This window comes from Vigna umbellata, chromosome 9, assembly GCF_029865625.1.
Source record: "Vigna umbellata cultivar VRB3 chromosome 9, Vumbellata_1.0, whole genome shotgun sequence".
Taxonomy (NCBI): Eukaryota; Viridiplantae; Streptophyta; class Magnoliopsida; order Fabales; family Fabaceae; genus Vigna; species Vigna umbellata.
Genome location: NC_142173.1, coordinates 41,064,237 through 41,077,578, shown reverse-complemented (window position 1 = coordinate 41,077,578; position 13,342 = coordinate 41,064,237). Strand labels below are relative to the sequence as shown.

General features: G+C 42.2%; 2 protein-coding genes across 2 annotated transcripts; both read left to right on the top strand.

Annotated features, from left to right (window-relative positions):
- Positions 1-2,802: 2,802 nt before the first annotated feature.
- Positions 2,803-7,257, top strand: LOC148193549 (uncharacterized). The gene is made up of 5 exons (XM_088099453.1): positions 2,803-4,899; positions 4,963-5,445; positions 6,072-6,383; positions 6,501-7,090; positions 7,233-7,257. The coding sequence occupies exons 1-5, from the start codon at positions 2,803-2,805 to the stop codon at positions 7,255-7,257; spliced, it is 3,507 nt and encodes a 1,168-aa protein (XP_087955579.1).
- A 407-nt stretch (positions 7,258-7,664) lies between these two features.
- Positions 7,665-11,561, top strand: LOC148193548 (uncharacterized). The gene is made up of 2 exons (XM_088099452.1): positions 7,665-8,112; positions 11,494-11,561. Exons 1-2 carry the CDS (start codon positions 7,665-7,667, stop codon positions 11,559-11,561), a joined length of 516 nt encoding a protein of 171 aa, XP_087955578.1.
- The last annotated feature ends 1,781 nt before the right edge of the window (positions 11,562-13,342 follow it).

Genomic DNA, 13,342 nt, shown 5'->3' with positions numbered 1-13,342 from the left:
ATCGCAGAGCAAGACGAGGTTGTGAAGCACTGGAAGGGAAGTTTTTCTCAATTGGCTACGTTGGCAAATGGGGCAATTGAAGACATCCCCAAGATGGTGTTAGACGCCGAAGCCAGTACCCACTTTTGTAACCCACCGGAAGAAATCAAACTTTTTATTAATCATTGTAAATGGTTGGTAGGCGAGATGAAATCCTTCATCGCTCAAGCTCAAGAGTGATGTATAAATGAGATCGTTGTATTCTGTGCCTTTAGGCAATGTATTGAACCGGATTTCCTTTAAATGAAAGATGCGGGATGTTTATTTGGTACTGACCTGTGTTAATTTCCATCAGTAATGTTATCGTGATCCTGTGATTTCCACCTGTCACTAGCATGCATCATATTTTTGTTTTTGTCTAGCATATCATTCCCATCTAATTTAATTTGATTAAAATAATAGAGCAGTACAAGTGAGGGAAACAACGGCCAATTTTCCACGACATCCCTACAGGACTCGAGCCAATTCAAGAGTCATGGACAGCTGGGAGGAGTCGCATGAATCCATCAAAGCTGATGTTAGCCTGTTGAAAGATCAGGTTGGCCAGATCTTGGCAGCCCTCGAATCCCTAAAGACTACTGGGGAGTCTTCATTTGCACGAGTTGAGGGGAATGCCCCCTGTTATCCCCCGACGTTCAACGCTGTAAGCCAATCGGTCCCTTTCCCGATGTATGGTCTACCTCCAGGCTATACTCCTCCCACAGGAGATTACGCAGAAGTAGAGCAGACTTCAGTCTCCCTTCCCCCAACGACTAATGTAGTATTGACCGGCACTCAAGGACCTGTTTCAGTGACGGCTCCCATGGCGAATGTAGGGATGATTGGGGCGAATATAGGGATGACTGGGGCAAACACATTTGAAGGAACGCGAGTAATTGTAACACCCAACATGGTTACTGGAGAGGGCTCTCCAGCCAAAGTCATACCACACACCGTGTTGCAGGGGGTAGTTGGTAGCGTCGATGGGGCCAAGAGTAGGCTGGAGATTCTGGAGGAGAGATTGAGGGTCATTGAAGGGGTTGAAAGCTATGGGTTTGGAGATGTTGCAAGGCTGAGTTTGGTTCCTGGCGTGTGATGGACAAATTTATGAACACCAAATTATGATGTCACAAACTTGTTTTCAATCGGCAAGTATGACCGAATCGTTCAAGTAATAAAACTTGGTAAGACCAAGTATCGTTCTTCCCAAAGGACTCACGGCCTAGTTTAGTTATGTGGTTTCTTAATTAACTCAGACTTACAAACGAAATATTTGTGGTTTAGAATGCAAGACAGAAAATAAACATGTATGCATGAATATTGATCAATGGCAAAATCAAAAGCTAAACACTTTCAATGAATTATAGATATGAATATGTTTGTTGGGGGTCAATTTCATCTTATCCACTCTCATATATTTTAAGGAATTCGACAGTCAAATCATCATTGTTAATGCCACTCTCTAATGTACCTTTCCAGAAGGCTTCTCCCTAATCACGAGTTCATACAATTCCTAGCATTCCTAATGATCAGTTCATAAGTACAGGAGCTTAACGACAACCAATATAAAATTGGGAGAAATTCCCCGGATCTAGACTTCCCCGTACGTTCCCGTATCGACAAAACCAATAATCATGCATCGAATGAGTTAAACAATGCAAGCATTAAGCAAAGAGGAAAAACCCTAACTAATGATGAAAGAAAGCATAAGTCTTAATTAAAAGATGTAAAAACAGATTCCATATATGAGAGTTTCACAAGACTACATTGATTCCCCAACAAACATACAGAGTTTAGTTCACCATATTCATGGTGAACCTAGATGAATTACAATGAAAGAATGAAAGAATAAACCCTAAAAAGGTGAAGAGGAAGCCTCAGCATCCAAGATCCTCCTTCAAAGGGGGAAGATAGAGTGTTTGCTTCGTTCCAGCCAGAGATGCCTAACCCTAGGAAACCCTAAAGCTTATATATCATTCGTAAATTACAAAAAGTCAAATCCAAGCCCATTAAAATGCCGCTCAGCGGTAAAATACCGCTCAGCGGTGAGTGCGTGACTTGTTTTCTCCCTCAGCGGCCATTTTGCCCCTCAGCGGACCTTACGTGACTTCCAGAGTACCGCTCAGCGGTAAAATACCGCTCAGCGGTGAGTGCGTGACTTGTTTTCTCCCCTCAGCGGCCATTTTGCCCCTCAGCGGACCTCCCGCAAGCTCCTGAGTGCCGCTCAGCGGTAAACTGCCGCTGAGCGGTGACTTCGGCTTCTCCTTTTTGCACTTTTTGTTGTCTTTTCTGATTTCATCTCTCTCCTTCTTCACTTCTTTCATCAAATTCACCTTAAAACCTGCACAAAAACACTGAAATCAAGCATAAACCTGTCCAGCTCTCTTATTTCCAAAAATATAAAGAAAAGCATGATTTCAAGCTAGTTTCTAAGTGTAAAGGTTGCTTTTAGTGTCAATTTTAATCATGAAAATAACAGTTTTTTCAACTGTTATCAGCGTGATGATACCGCACAAATTTAAAGCGTCGGAGTTTGAGAAGTACAAAGGTAATACCTGCCCGAAAAGCCATCTGACCATGTACTACAGAAAGATGGCTCCGTACGCCTACGATGACAAGCTACTCATTCATTTTTTCCAAGACAGTTTGGCTGGGGTAGCATTGAACTGGTACACCCACCTTGAGCCGTCTCGAATCCGTTGCTGGGCAGACCTAGCAGACGCTTTTGTAAAGCAGTATATATAAAACACACACATCGCACCAGACCGGCTGCAGCTGCAAAATATGTCAAAGAGGGACAACGAAACTTTCAAGGAATATGCCCAACGGTGGAGAGAGTTAGCTGCACAAGTTGAGCCGCCTTTGTATGACAGGGAGGTGGTGGCAATGTTTGTGAACACTCTCCAGCCGCCATTTTATGAGCACATGGTCGGGAATGTGTCTGCCAATTTCGCCGATATCATTATAATAGGCGAAAGGATAGAAATTGGTGTTAAAAGTGGGAAAATTGCATACGGTCCGCCCGCAACAAAACAAAAAACCAATTTCAATGCGGGAAAGAAGAAGGAAAGGGACGTGCATGCGGCATCGACAATGCCTGTGTGGAGAGGTCAAGCTCCCACTCATAGCTTCCGACCATACTTGGGACAACCCCCTTATGCAGCTAACGCGACATTTGCTCAACAAGCCCGGTCTCAACAACAACAAGGGTATTATCAACCGCCGTTGCCCCCAGCTGATACTTGGAGGGCTGGGGCAATTGTGGGTCCAAATCAGAATGCGGGCCAAAACCCTTACCCAAGAAGGAACCAGTTTGTTAATTTCACCCCTATCCCTACAACTTACACAGAATTGTTACCCCATCTCGTCAAAAGGGGTTTGGTTGCTATTTGTCCAATGAAGCCCATGCAACCTCCGTACCCCAGGGGTTATGATGCAGAGGCCAAATGTAGTTACCATGGAGGAGGTGTTGGTCACTCAACTGAGAGGTGTCTGGCTTTTAAACACAAAGTACAGGCTCTCATCGACTCTGGGTGGTTAAAGTTTCAAGAAGATAAACCCAGTATTGAGAATAACCCGCTTTCTGGGAATGGGAGTGCCTCGACGAATGCCATCGAGGATGAAAAACATGAGTTGATAAGGGACGCGGGTGAAATCCGAAGTTCCAAAAAGTTTATCTTCAAGGCGCTGATAAAGGTGGGCCTTTTAAAAGGTGATTATGACGAGGATGTAACGTGTGCACTTCATCCGAATGATGGGCACTCTATTGAGGAATGTGGTGAATTTGAATATGTTCTGCAAGACCTGCTGGATCGGGGTTTGATGCAAGTACGCTACAAGGATAAGGAGGGGGAAGTGTTTACACAGATTGGTGGGGAATCCGACGTAACTCTGCCTGAGCCGTTGGTGATCCATTTCACTAGAACCACCCCTACACCAGTGGCTGAAGAAAAGCCGTCTATCGTCATCCGGGCGCCGTCTCCCTTTCCTTACAAAAACGAGAAGGTTGTTCCTTGGATGTATGGAGCACATGTGTTAGATGAGGGAAAAGGCGCAGATTCGGCCATTGAAAACATAACAGGCATAGGTGGGATGACGAGAAGTGGTCGAATCTTCGCGTCACCAATGGTGACAAGAGAAGGAACCGATAATAATGAAACAACGATGGCCGCAAAAGCCAGGGAGGTTTTAAAAGGAAAGGGCGCGCAGGTAGAGGAGAACCCTGACAAGGAGGAAAAGAAAGAAATATCCGAAGAAGAGGCCTGCGAATTTTTAAAATTCATTCAACAGAGCGAGTATAAGGTGGTGGAACAGCTGAACCGCATGCCTGCTCGGATTTCCTTGTTAGAATTGCTTATGAATTCTACCTCTCACAGTAAGTTATTGATGAAGGTACTCAGTGAGGCTCATGTTGAGCAAGGTATTTCGTTGAACAAGTTTGAGGGCATTGTTGGCAACATCATCGCTAATAATTACCTCACCTTTACTGATGAGGAGATACCCACTGAGGGGAGAGGGCATAACAAGGCTCTTCATGTCTCTGTGAAATGTTTAGATCACGTTATAGCGCGTGTCTTGGTGGACAATGGCTCCTCTCTGAACGTCATGCCAAAATCGACATTGGAGAAGCTACCCTGTGATGGAATGCATATGAAGCCGAGCTCTATGATTGTGAGGGCATTTGACGGCAGTAAAAGGGTAGTGATGGGAGAAGTTGAATTGCCGGTCCAAGTCGGTCCTTGTGTCTTTCAAGTGACCTTTCAAGTTATGGATATCCTCCCGGCTTATAGTTGTTTGTTGGGTCGCCCGTGGATCCATTCTACAGGAGTGGTGCCTTCCACACTACACCAAAAGCTGAAATATGTTATGGGAGATAAGCTGGTGATAGTATCAGGAGAGGAGGACCTCCTTGTGAGCGGACCATCATCCACGCATTATATTGAGGCGGCTGAGGAAGCTTTTGAGACAGCTTTCCAGTCATTGGAGATTGTGGGAAATGCCTATGTGGAGTCATTCCCAGTAAACCCGCATTTGTCGCGTGCTTCTATCATGATGGCCAAAGTCTTGCTGAAAGAGGGGTATACGCCTGGTAAAGGTTTAGGCAAGTATGGGCAGGGGCGAACTTTCCCCCTAAAGGTCGTTGAGAATATAAACAGATATGGCCTAGGGTACAAGCCCACCAAAGAGGACAAGAGAAGGCTGATGGAAGAAAGGAGAGAACGCAGTCTGGCTCGTGTGGAAAGGCGAGAACCCAAGGTGGAAAGGACTCGTATTTGTAACATCAGGGAGAGCTTTCGTAGCGCTGGATGGATCAACGCAGGCCATATAGCAGCCGTGGAGGATGAAGATAGGTCTGAAAGCTCAAGTTTCGTGCGGGCCTGCTCCCCAGATGCACCACTCGACAATTGGGAAACTCTGAGTTTACCTGTGATGCTTAATTTGAATAAAATGTAATAGTTTTAATTAATCCTATAGCTTCACCCGGGGCTTTAGGATTCATGACTTACGGGTTGACGTTTAGTTTTGGTGCTCAACGTGATAATCTAATCGTGTTTGTTTGTGTTTTATCATCATTTCACATTCGTCATCTTTTTTCCTTTTTATTTATTCTTTTTTTTCATAAATTTAAATAATGCAGATATGACAATGAAAGTTTTGAAAATAACAATGTCGATATTCCTAATTTTGACCACCCTGTCGATAATACGGAAGATGATTATGAAGATGATCCGGAACCCTCTCCAGAGCTCTTGAGATTAGTGGAACAAGAGTCTAAAGAGATAAAACCCCACGAGGAAGAGATTGAAGTACTCAACTTGGGAGAGGAAGAAGAGATAAAGGAAGTAAAAATCGGTACTAGCATGAAAAAGGAAGTGAGGGAAGGGTTGCAAGTCCTATTGAAGGAGTTTAAGGATGTGTTCGCTTGGTCTTACAATGACATGCCAGGTTTGGATACCGATATTGTGCAACACAAGCTCCCACTTAAACCGGAATACCTTCCAGTCAAGCAAAAACTAAGAAGAATGAAACCAAAAATGTCATTGAAAATTAAGGAAGAGGTACAGAAACAATTCGACGCAGGATTTCTGGCTGTGGCGAGATACCCACAATGGGTAGCAAATATTGTACCAGTGCCTAAGAAAGATGGTAAAGTTCGAATGTGCGTTGACTATCGTGATTTGAATCGTGCAAGTCTGAAGGATAACTTCCCGTTACCACACATCGACACTTTGGTTGATAATACGGCCAAGTACTCGCTATTTTCGTTCATGGATGGTTTCTCAGGGTATAATCAGATCAAGATGGCGCCTGAGGACATGGAAAAGACGACCTTTATCACGTTGTGGGGAACCTTTTGTTATAAGGTGATGTCTTTTGGGCTCAAGAATGCTGGGGCAACCTATCAAAGGGCGATGGTGACACTTTTTCATGATATGATGCACAAGGAGATCGAAGTTTATGTGGATGACATGATCGCAAAGTCTAAATCGGAAGAAGAGCACATTCTCAACTTGAAGAAGTTATTTGAGAGATTGAGAAAATATAAACTTAGGTTAAACCCCGCTAAATGCACGTTTGGAGTGAAGTCTGGGAAATTATTAGGTTTTGTGGTTAGCCAAAAAGGGATAGAAGTGGATCCTGACAAAGTGCGAGCAATATCAGAAATGCCTACGCCCAGAACGGAAAAGGAGGTTTGCGGTTTTTTGGGTAGATTGAACTACATTGCTAGATTCATCTCCCAATTAACCGCTACCTGTGAACCAATGTTCAGGTTGCTACGAAAGAATCAGGCTGTGGTTTGGAACGAGGATTGTCAGCCCGCTTTTGAAAAGATCAAACAATACTTGCAAGACCCACCTGTGTTGCGTCCACCCGAGCCAGGAAGACCACTCATTTTGTATTTAACTGTATTGGAAAAGTCAATGGGCTGTGTATTGGGTCAACATGATGAAGCTGGAAAAACAGAGCATGCAATATACTACTTGAGCAAGAAATTCACAGACTGCGAACAACGATATTCGTCGTTAGAGCGGACTTGTTGTGCATTGGCATGGGCTGCTCATCGCTTAAGGCAATACATGTTGAGTCACTCTACCTGGTTGATATCCAAGATGGATCCTATCAAATTCATTTTTGAAAAGCCTGCTCTCACTGGAAGGATAGCTCGGTGGCAGATGCTATTGTCAGAATATGACATCGTATATGTTACTCAGAAATTCGTCAAGGGTAGTGCTCTAGCGGAATACCTGGCTCATCAACCCATTAGCGATTATCAACCAATGCAACCTGAATTTCCCAATGAAGACATCATGGCTCTACTCGAGGAGAACGGAGATGACCGAGACGAAAAAGCATGGACGGTATTATTCGACGGAGCCTCGAATGTGATGGGACATGGAATAGGGGCAGTGCTTGTTTCTCCAGGAAAGCAGTACATACCAATGACAGCAAGGTTGTGTTTTAATTGTACGAATAACATCGCGGAATATGAGGCTTGTGCTATGGGTATTCGAGCGGCGATCGAATCTAAGGCAAGAGTTCTAGATGTATACGGAGATTCAGCTTTGGTCATCCACCAGTTGAAGGGAGAATGGGAAACTAGGGATACAAAATTAATTCCCTACCAGGCTTACATTAGGGGATTAATGGAGTATTTCGATTCCATCACATTTAACAACATACCGCGAGAAGAAAATCAATTGGCAGACGCATTGGCTACCTTGTCATCAATGTTCGAGGTTGACCAAGATGCAAAATTACCAATGATTAAAATGAAGAGCCATGTAGAGCCAGCATATTGCCATTTCATCGAGGAGGAATCAGACGGTAAACCTTGGTATTTTGATATCAAGCATTATCTTAAGACCCGAGAATACCCTGAGAAAGCATCTGAAAACGATAAAAGGTCGCTAAGGAGATTGGCTGGCAATTTTATCTTGAGTGGGGATATTTTATACAAGAGAAATCATGACATGGTCCTCCTCAGATGTGTGGATGCAAAAGAGGCCGAGATGATATTGAAAGAAGTGCACGAGGGTACCTTTGGCACGCACATGAATGGGCACTCGATGGCCAGGAAGATATTAAGAGCAGGTTACTTTTGGCTGATGATGGACAAATTTATGAACACCAAAATATGATGTCACAAACTTGTTTTTCAATCGGCAAGTATGACCGAATCGTTCAAGTAATAAACTTGGTAAGACCAAGTATCGTTCTTCCCAAAGGACTCACGGCCTAGTTTAGTTGTGTGGTTTCTTGATTAGCTAAGACTTAAAGACGAAATATTTGGGTTTTATATGCAAAAGACGAAAATTAAATATGTATGCATGAAGTTTTGACCAATGGCAAAAAGCAAAAGATAAACACTTTCAATGAATTTTATGTATGAATATGTTGTTGGGGGTCAATTTCATCTTATCCACTCTCATATATTTTAGGAATTCAACATTCAAATCATCATTGTTAATGCCACTCTCTAAAGTACCTTTCTAGAAGGCTTCTCCCTAATCACGAGTTCATACAATTCCTAGCATTCCTAATGATCAGTTCATAAGTGCAGGAGCTTAACGACAACCAATATCATATTGGGAGAAATTCCCCGGATCTAGACTTCCCCGTACGTGCCCGTATCGACAAAACCAATAATCATGCATCGAATGAGTTAAACAATGCAAGCATTATGCAAAGAGGAAAAACCCTAACTAATGATGAAAGAAAGCATATGTCTTAATTCAAAGATGTAAAAACAGATTCCATATATGAGAGTTTCACAAGATTACATTGATTCCCCAACAAACATACAGAGTTTAGTTCACCATATTCATGGTGAACCTAGATGAATTACAATGAAAGAATGAAAGGATAAACCCTAAAAAGGTGAAGAGGAAGCCCCAGCATCCAAGATCCTCCTTCAAAGGGGTGGAAGAGAGAGTGTTTGCTTCGTTTCTGCCAAAGATCCCTAACCCTAGGAAACCCTAAAGCTTAAATACCATTCGTAAATTACAAAAAATTAGGTCCAAGCCCATTAAAGTGCCGCTCAGCGGTAAATTACCGCTCAGCGGTAAGTGCGTGTCTTGTTTTCTCCCCTCAGCGGCCATTTTGCCCCTCAGCGGATCTCCCGTGAGTGCCTGAGTGCCGCTCAGCGGTAAACTGCCGCTGAGCGGTGACTTCGGCTTCTCCTTTTGCACTTTTTGATGTCTTTTCTGATTTCATCTCTCTCCTTCTTCACTTCTTTCACCAAATTCACCTTAAAACCTGCACAAAAACACTGAAATCAAGCATAAACCTGTCCAGCTCTCTTATTTCTAAAAATATGAAGAAAAGCATGATTTCAAGCTAGTTTCTAAGTGTAAAGGTTGCTTTTAGTGTCAATTTTAATCATAAAAATAACAGTTTTTCAACTGTTATCACAACCCCAAACTTAAAACTTTGCTTGTCCTCAAGCAAATAAGATGTAACTCAATCTTCAACCAATTCATATGATGGTTCACTTCATTCTCAAATCCTCTTTTTAGATAAGTAAAAGCTTCAATCAAACTTATGACCAAGAGTTCAATCAAGATGTGCACATGCTTTAGTGTTCACAAAGTCATTTAAATTCCAACAAATGCTATTTTCATGAATGATCAATCAATTAAGCATGGATGTTCATGTGTTCATGGAATATTTCCTCACTAAGTCAAGTGTTTTACTCACACACACGTGTATAAGAGGTAATCACTCATTCACTCTACTATCACAATGTCACATGAATCAACTTTGCCTTTCATTTTACCACAATCAAACACATTCACAAGTATGCACCATCACAAGGACTTTTCTATGGCTTATAACGTGGCTGGGCTAACAAGAAAATTGGTTTTTCTAGATCACAAAACCCTTGAGTTAAAAGAATCATACAACACAATCATCTTATTCTTTCCCAACTTTCTTTTGCCTTTGCATTGAGCTTTGCTTCTTTTTCTTTTCTTTTCTTTTTCTTTGCATATTCTTACTTTTTAGCTCTTAGCTCAATGCTTTTCATGTTTTCCCAACAACCCCAAACTTGAACATTTAACAATACCACACAAGATCTTCTACTTAACTCAAGGTAAAGATTTTTCAATCAAAGGTTTTAGTGTATGTTCAAGGCTAAAGGTTCAAAAGGATTGAACACAAAGTGTTCTCTTTTAGTGGACTAATTTTTATAAATTTGGCCAATAAAAAGGTTCCCAACAAACGGCCTTGATCATATTGATGAGTCAATATTTTATTCATTTCACTTAGTTTATTGTACTAGAATTAATCGGGGAATTGTGCTTAAATGTCCGGTATTTTCCCATTTTTCCTAATTGTACTTAATTTGATCAAAAATTCTTATTTTAATTAATTTGAATGATTTGAGCTAATTATTTGCATTATTAATTGTAGGGAAAATTTTGGAAATACAATTTGGGACATTTGGAGGAGAATTGACTATTAATTGGTGAATGGAAAAGCACGGCCCACACGCTGAAAAATTGTCCAAAAAAGGTGCTATTTTCCAGCAGCCACTACTGACCAGCTTTCTCTTTGGGTCCAGCAACGGGGATGCAAGCTCCACGGCCCATGGCAATTAGCACAACTTGGAGAGGGGTGCACGTCCAGCTAGCATTGAAGTGATGTGACGGTGAGAAAAAGAGTGGTCCGGAAGGAGGCTTCACTTGGATTCACGGGTCAGCACGTTCAATGAAGAAAGGAGTGCACAGTGTTGGAGAAAATGGGGTAACACATAGCAAGAAGTGAAGCCCACGGCTGCACGTCACGCTCCTCAGCCTTCTACCATGTTCCAGCATCTTCAGCACGTTGAGATGTGGTGATCCAGAAACGAACCACGCTGGCAGCAAGCTGAATTAAGCACACGGCCCACCACACGCACACTTCACACCTTCGGTCCATCACACCCAGCAGCATCCGGAAGGCACAGGTCCAGTAGAAGAAATGGGTGCACACGGGATCCCAGCAGAGAGAAATCCAGGGGTGTATCCAGCGGAGCATGAAAGAAGGGTGCACACAGTAACTCTCGGTCCAGCAGAGCCAGCATGGAAGTGGTGTGACGGTGAGAAAAACGGGAGCCCAGCAGGGAGAAATCTAGGGTCTCGGCCTGCACAGAAAAAAGGAGCCGCCACTTGTTTTAGAGGAGTTACAGGGCGCAAGGGAGAGGGGTGTCTCGGCTTGGGGGACACACGTCCAGCCGCCACCGAGAGAGAGTAGTAGATAGGGCAGGGAGTGAGAGAGGTCCAGGAGTTACAGGGCGGAAGGAGAGCAATTTGAATCATTTCACTTTTGTTTTACTGTCCAAGTATTCTATTTCATATCTTTTGTGTTGTTTGATGATGGATTCATGAGTAATGGTTGTTTAAATTTCATTGAATGAAAAGTGCATTTTAATTTAGTGGAACCCGTGGAATGTCATGGTTTGGATGGTATATTCCATTAAGCTATTTCTTTTAGAAAGTAAAGCAAATGTTTCATTACTGGAGTGCTGCATGGTGGGTGTAATTTTGGTTCTTGGCTTTTGATTTTTGGAAGCACCACACGTTAATATATAGCTAGCTGGAGATGCATGGGTTTCATTTTCTTTTCTTCTCTCATGAATTACTTTAAGATATGTTGAAAGCATTTTCATTTTTTTTGGAAACCAACGTTGAATGTAACTCTTCATTCGGCACTCATGGAGGAAGAAAGCTCATCAATTGTTCTCTTGGAGAATGGAGTGCACTATCCATCCAGCACCTTGAGATACCTTGTATGCTTTTTCTTTGATGAATAAATGGTTAATGTTGGAAGAAGAAAATCAACTTTGGAGAGGAAAAGTGGGTGCACGGTGCAGAGGTGGAAATTTGTTTTTTTTTTTTGTTTGAGATTGAAGAAGTGATTAGATGTGGTAGGTGTACGGTGGTAAGCTTGAGAAAGGGAAATTTTATTCAATTGCTTTGAAGTAGAAGGGTGCACGGAAGTGGATCCCCTTTTTCTTAGCATACGTCCCAATTGAAGCGTGATTGACTTAGGTGTATTCCAATTACCAACTTCCGCAAATTTTTATTTTTTTTGCTTAATTATGTGCGTATGAGTTGGCGCCTACTTGCGTTTATGGAATTGTCAGTTTGATACCTTTCGGTTTGTTGCATGTTTAATTTGTTCTAAGCAATTTTCATTTTAATGTTTTTTTAGTCATATTAGGTTGTGTTTGATTTTAAAGTTCAGATTTAGTTTAATTGCATTCACAAACTTTTCACAAACCCCCCTCTACGTGTTTAAATCTGAGACTGAACCCAAATTGGTCCTTGAGAGACGACGTAGGAGTCACTTCCTAGTATATACTGCATTCTTTTATGCACAACTTTTGTGGGAGGTGCGACCCTTTCATCAATATGATGCAATACAAGCAATTGATTCAATCATAGAAAACCTGGGCAAAACCATTCATGCTTTCAAAGTAATAGCATTCAACAATAACAACTCTGGAGCTCAAAATCTCGCATATAAGCTCATTCACATTTGACATACACATCCTGCTTAATTTCACAATCACAATCATGATATCCTGCATTTGTTCACAAAGCTTGTGAATCACCTGTATAAGCATTCTAATGCACATCATCTCAACATCAATTAATCATAAGCATCATTCAGCATTACTAATCACACAATCACAGTTAATAGCAAACCATCACAAAAAACCAAGTTTCAAATAGAGTACATCAAACCCTAATCTAAAAACAAAAACAAATAAGTTCAGAAAACTTAAACCAACAAAAGCATAAGCATATGATAGCATTCATCAGTAAATGCTATCTCAGCTCCTCATCAGTCTGAGCTGTCCTCTGTATCTTCTTCTTCTTCCTCATCTTCTTCATCTTCAAATGCATCATCATCATCAGCTTCATCTTCTTCCATCTCTCTAACTGAAGCTTCAGCTGCTCCAGCTCCTCCTCCATGCACTGGCTCCTCTGGCCAAGCTACCACATTATGGAATTCATCCATAGTCCACCTGTGAGTTGGGGGTGTATCATACATCCCCACAATCATCTCAGCAGTGGCCACCTGCCCTCTGTGAATGGACTGCAACTGAGCACCTATAAGAGACATATACATGTCCCTCATCTGGAATGGTTCTGCTTCATGTGTATCAGCAGATGTCTGGCTCTGTGCTGGCCCTCTCTCTCTACGAGCCCGGCGTGGTGGAACTGGCTGAGCTGCATCATCACCTCCACAGTATTGTCTATAATAGGCCTCATCAATAGCTTTTCTTGGCCTCTCAAATGGTGGAACAGAAATGTCCACCCCTGCTAGCTTGCAA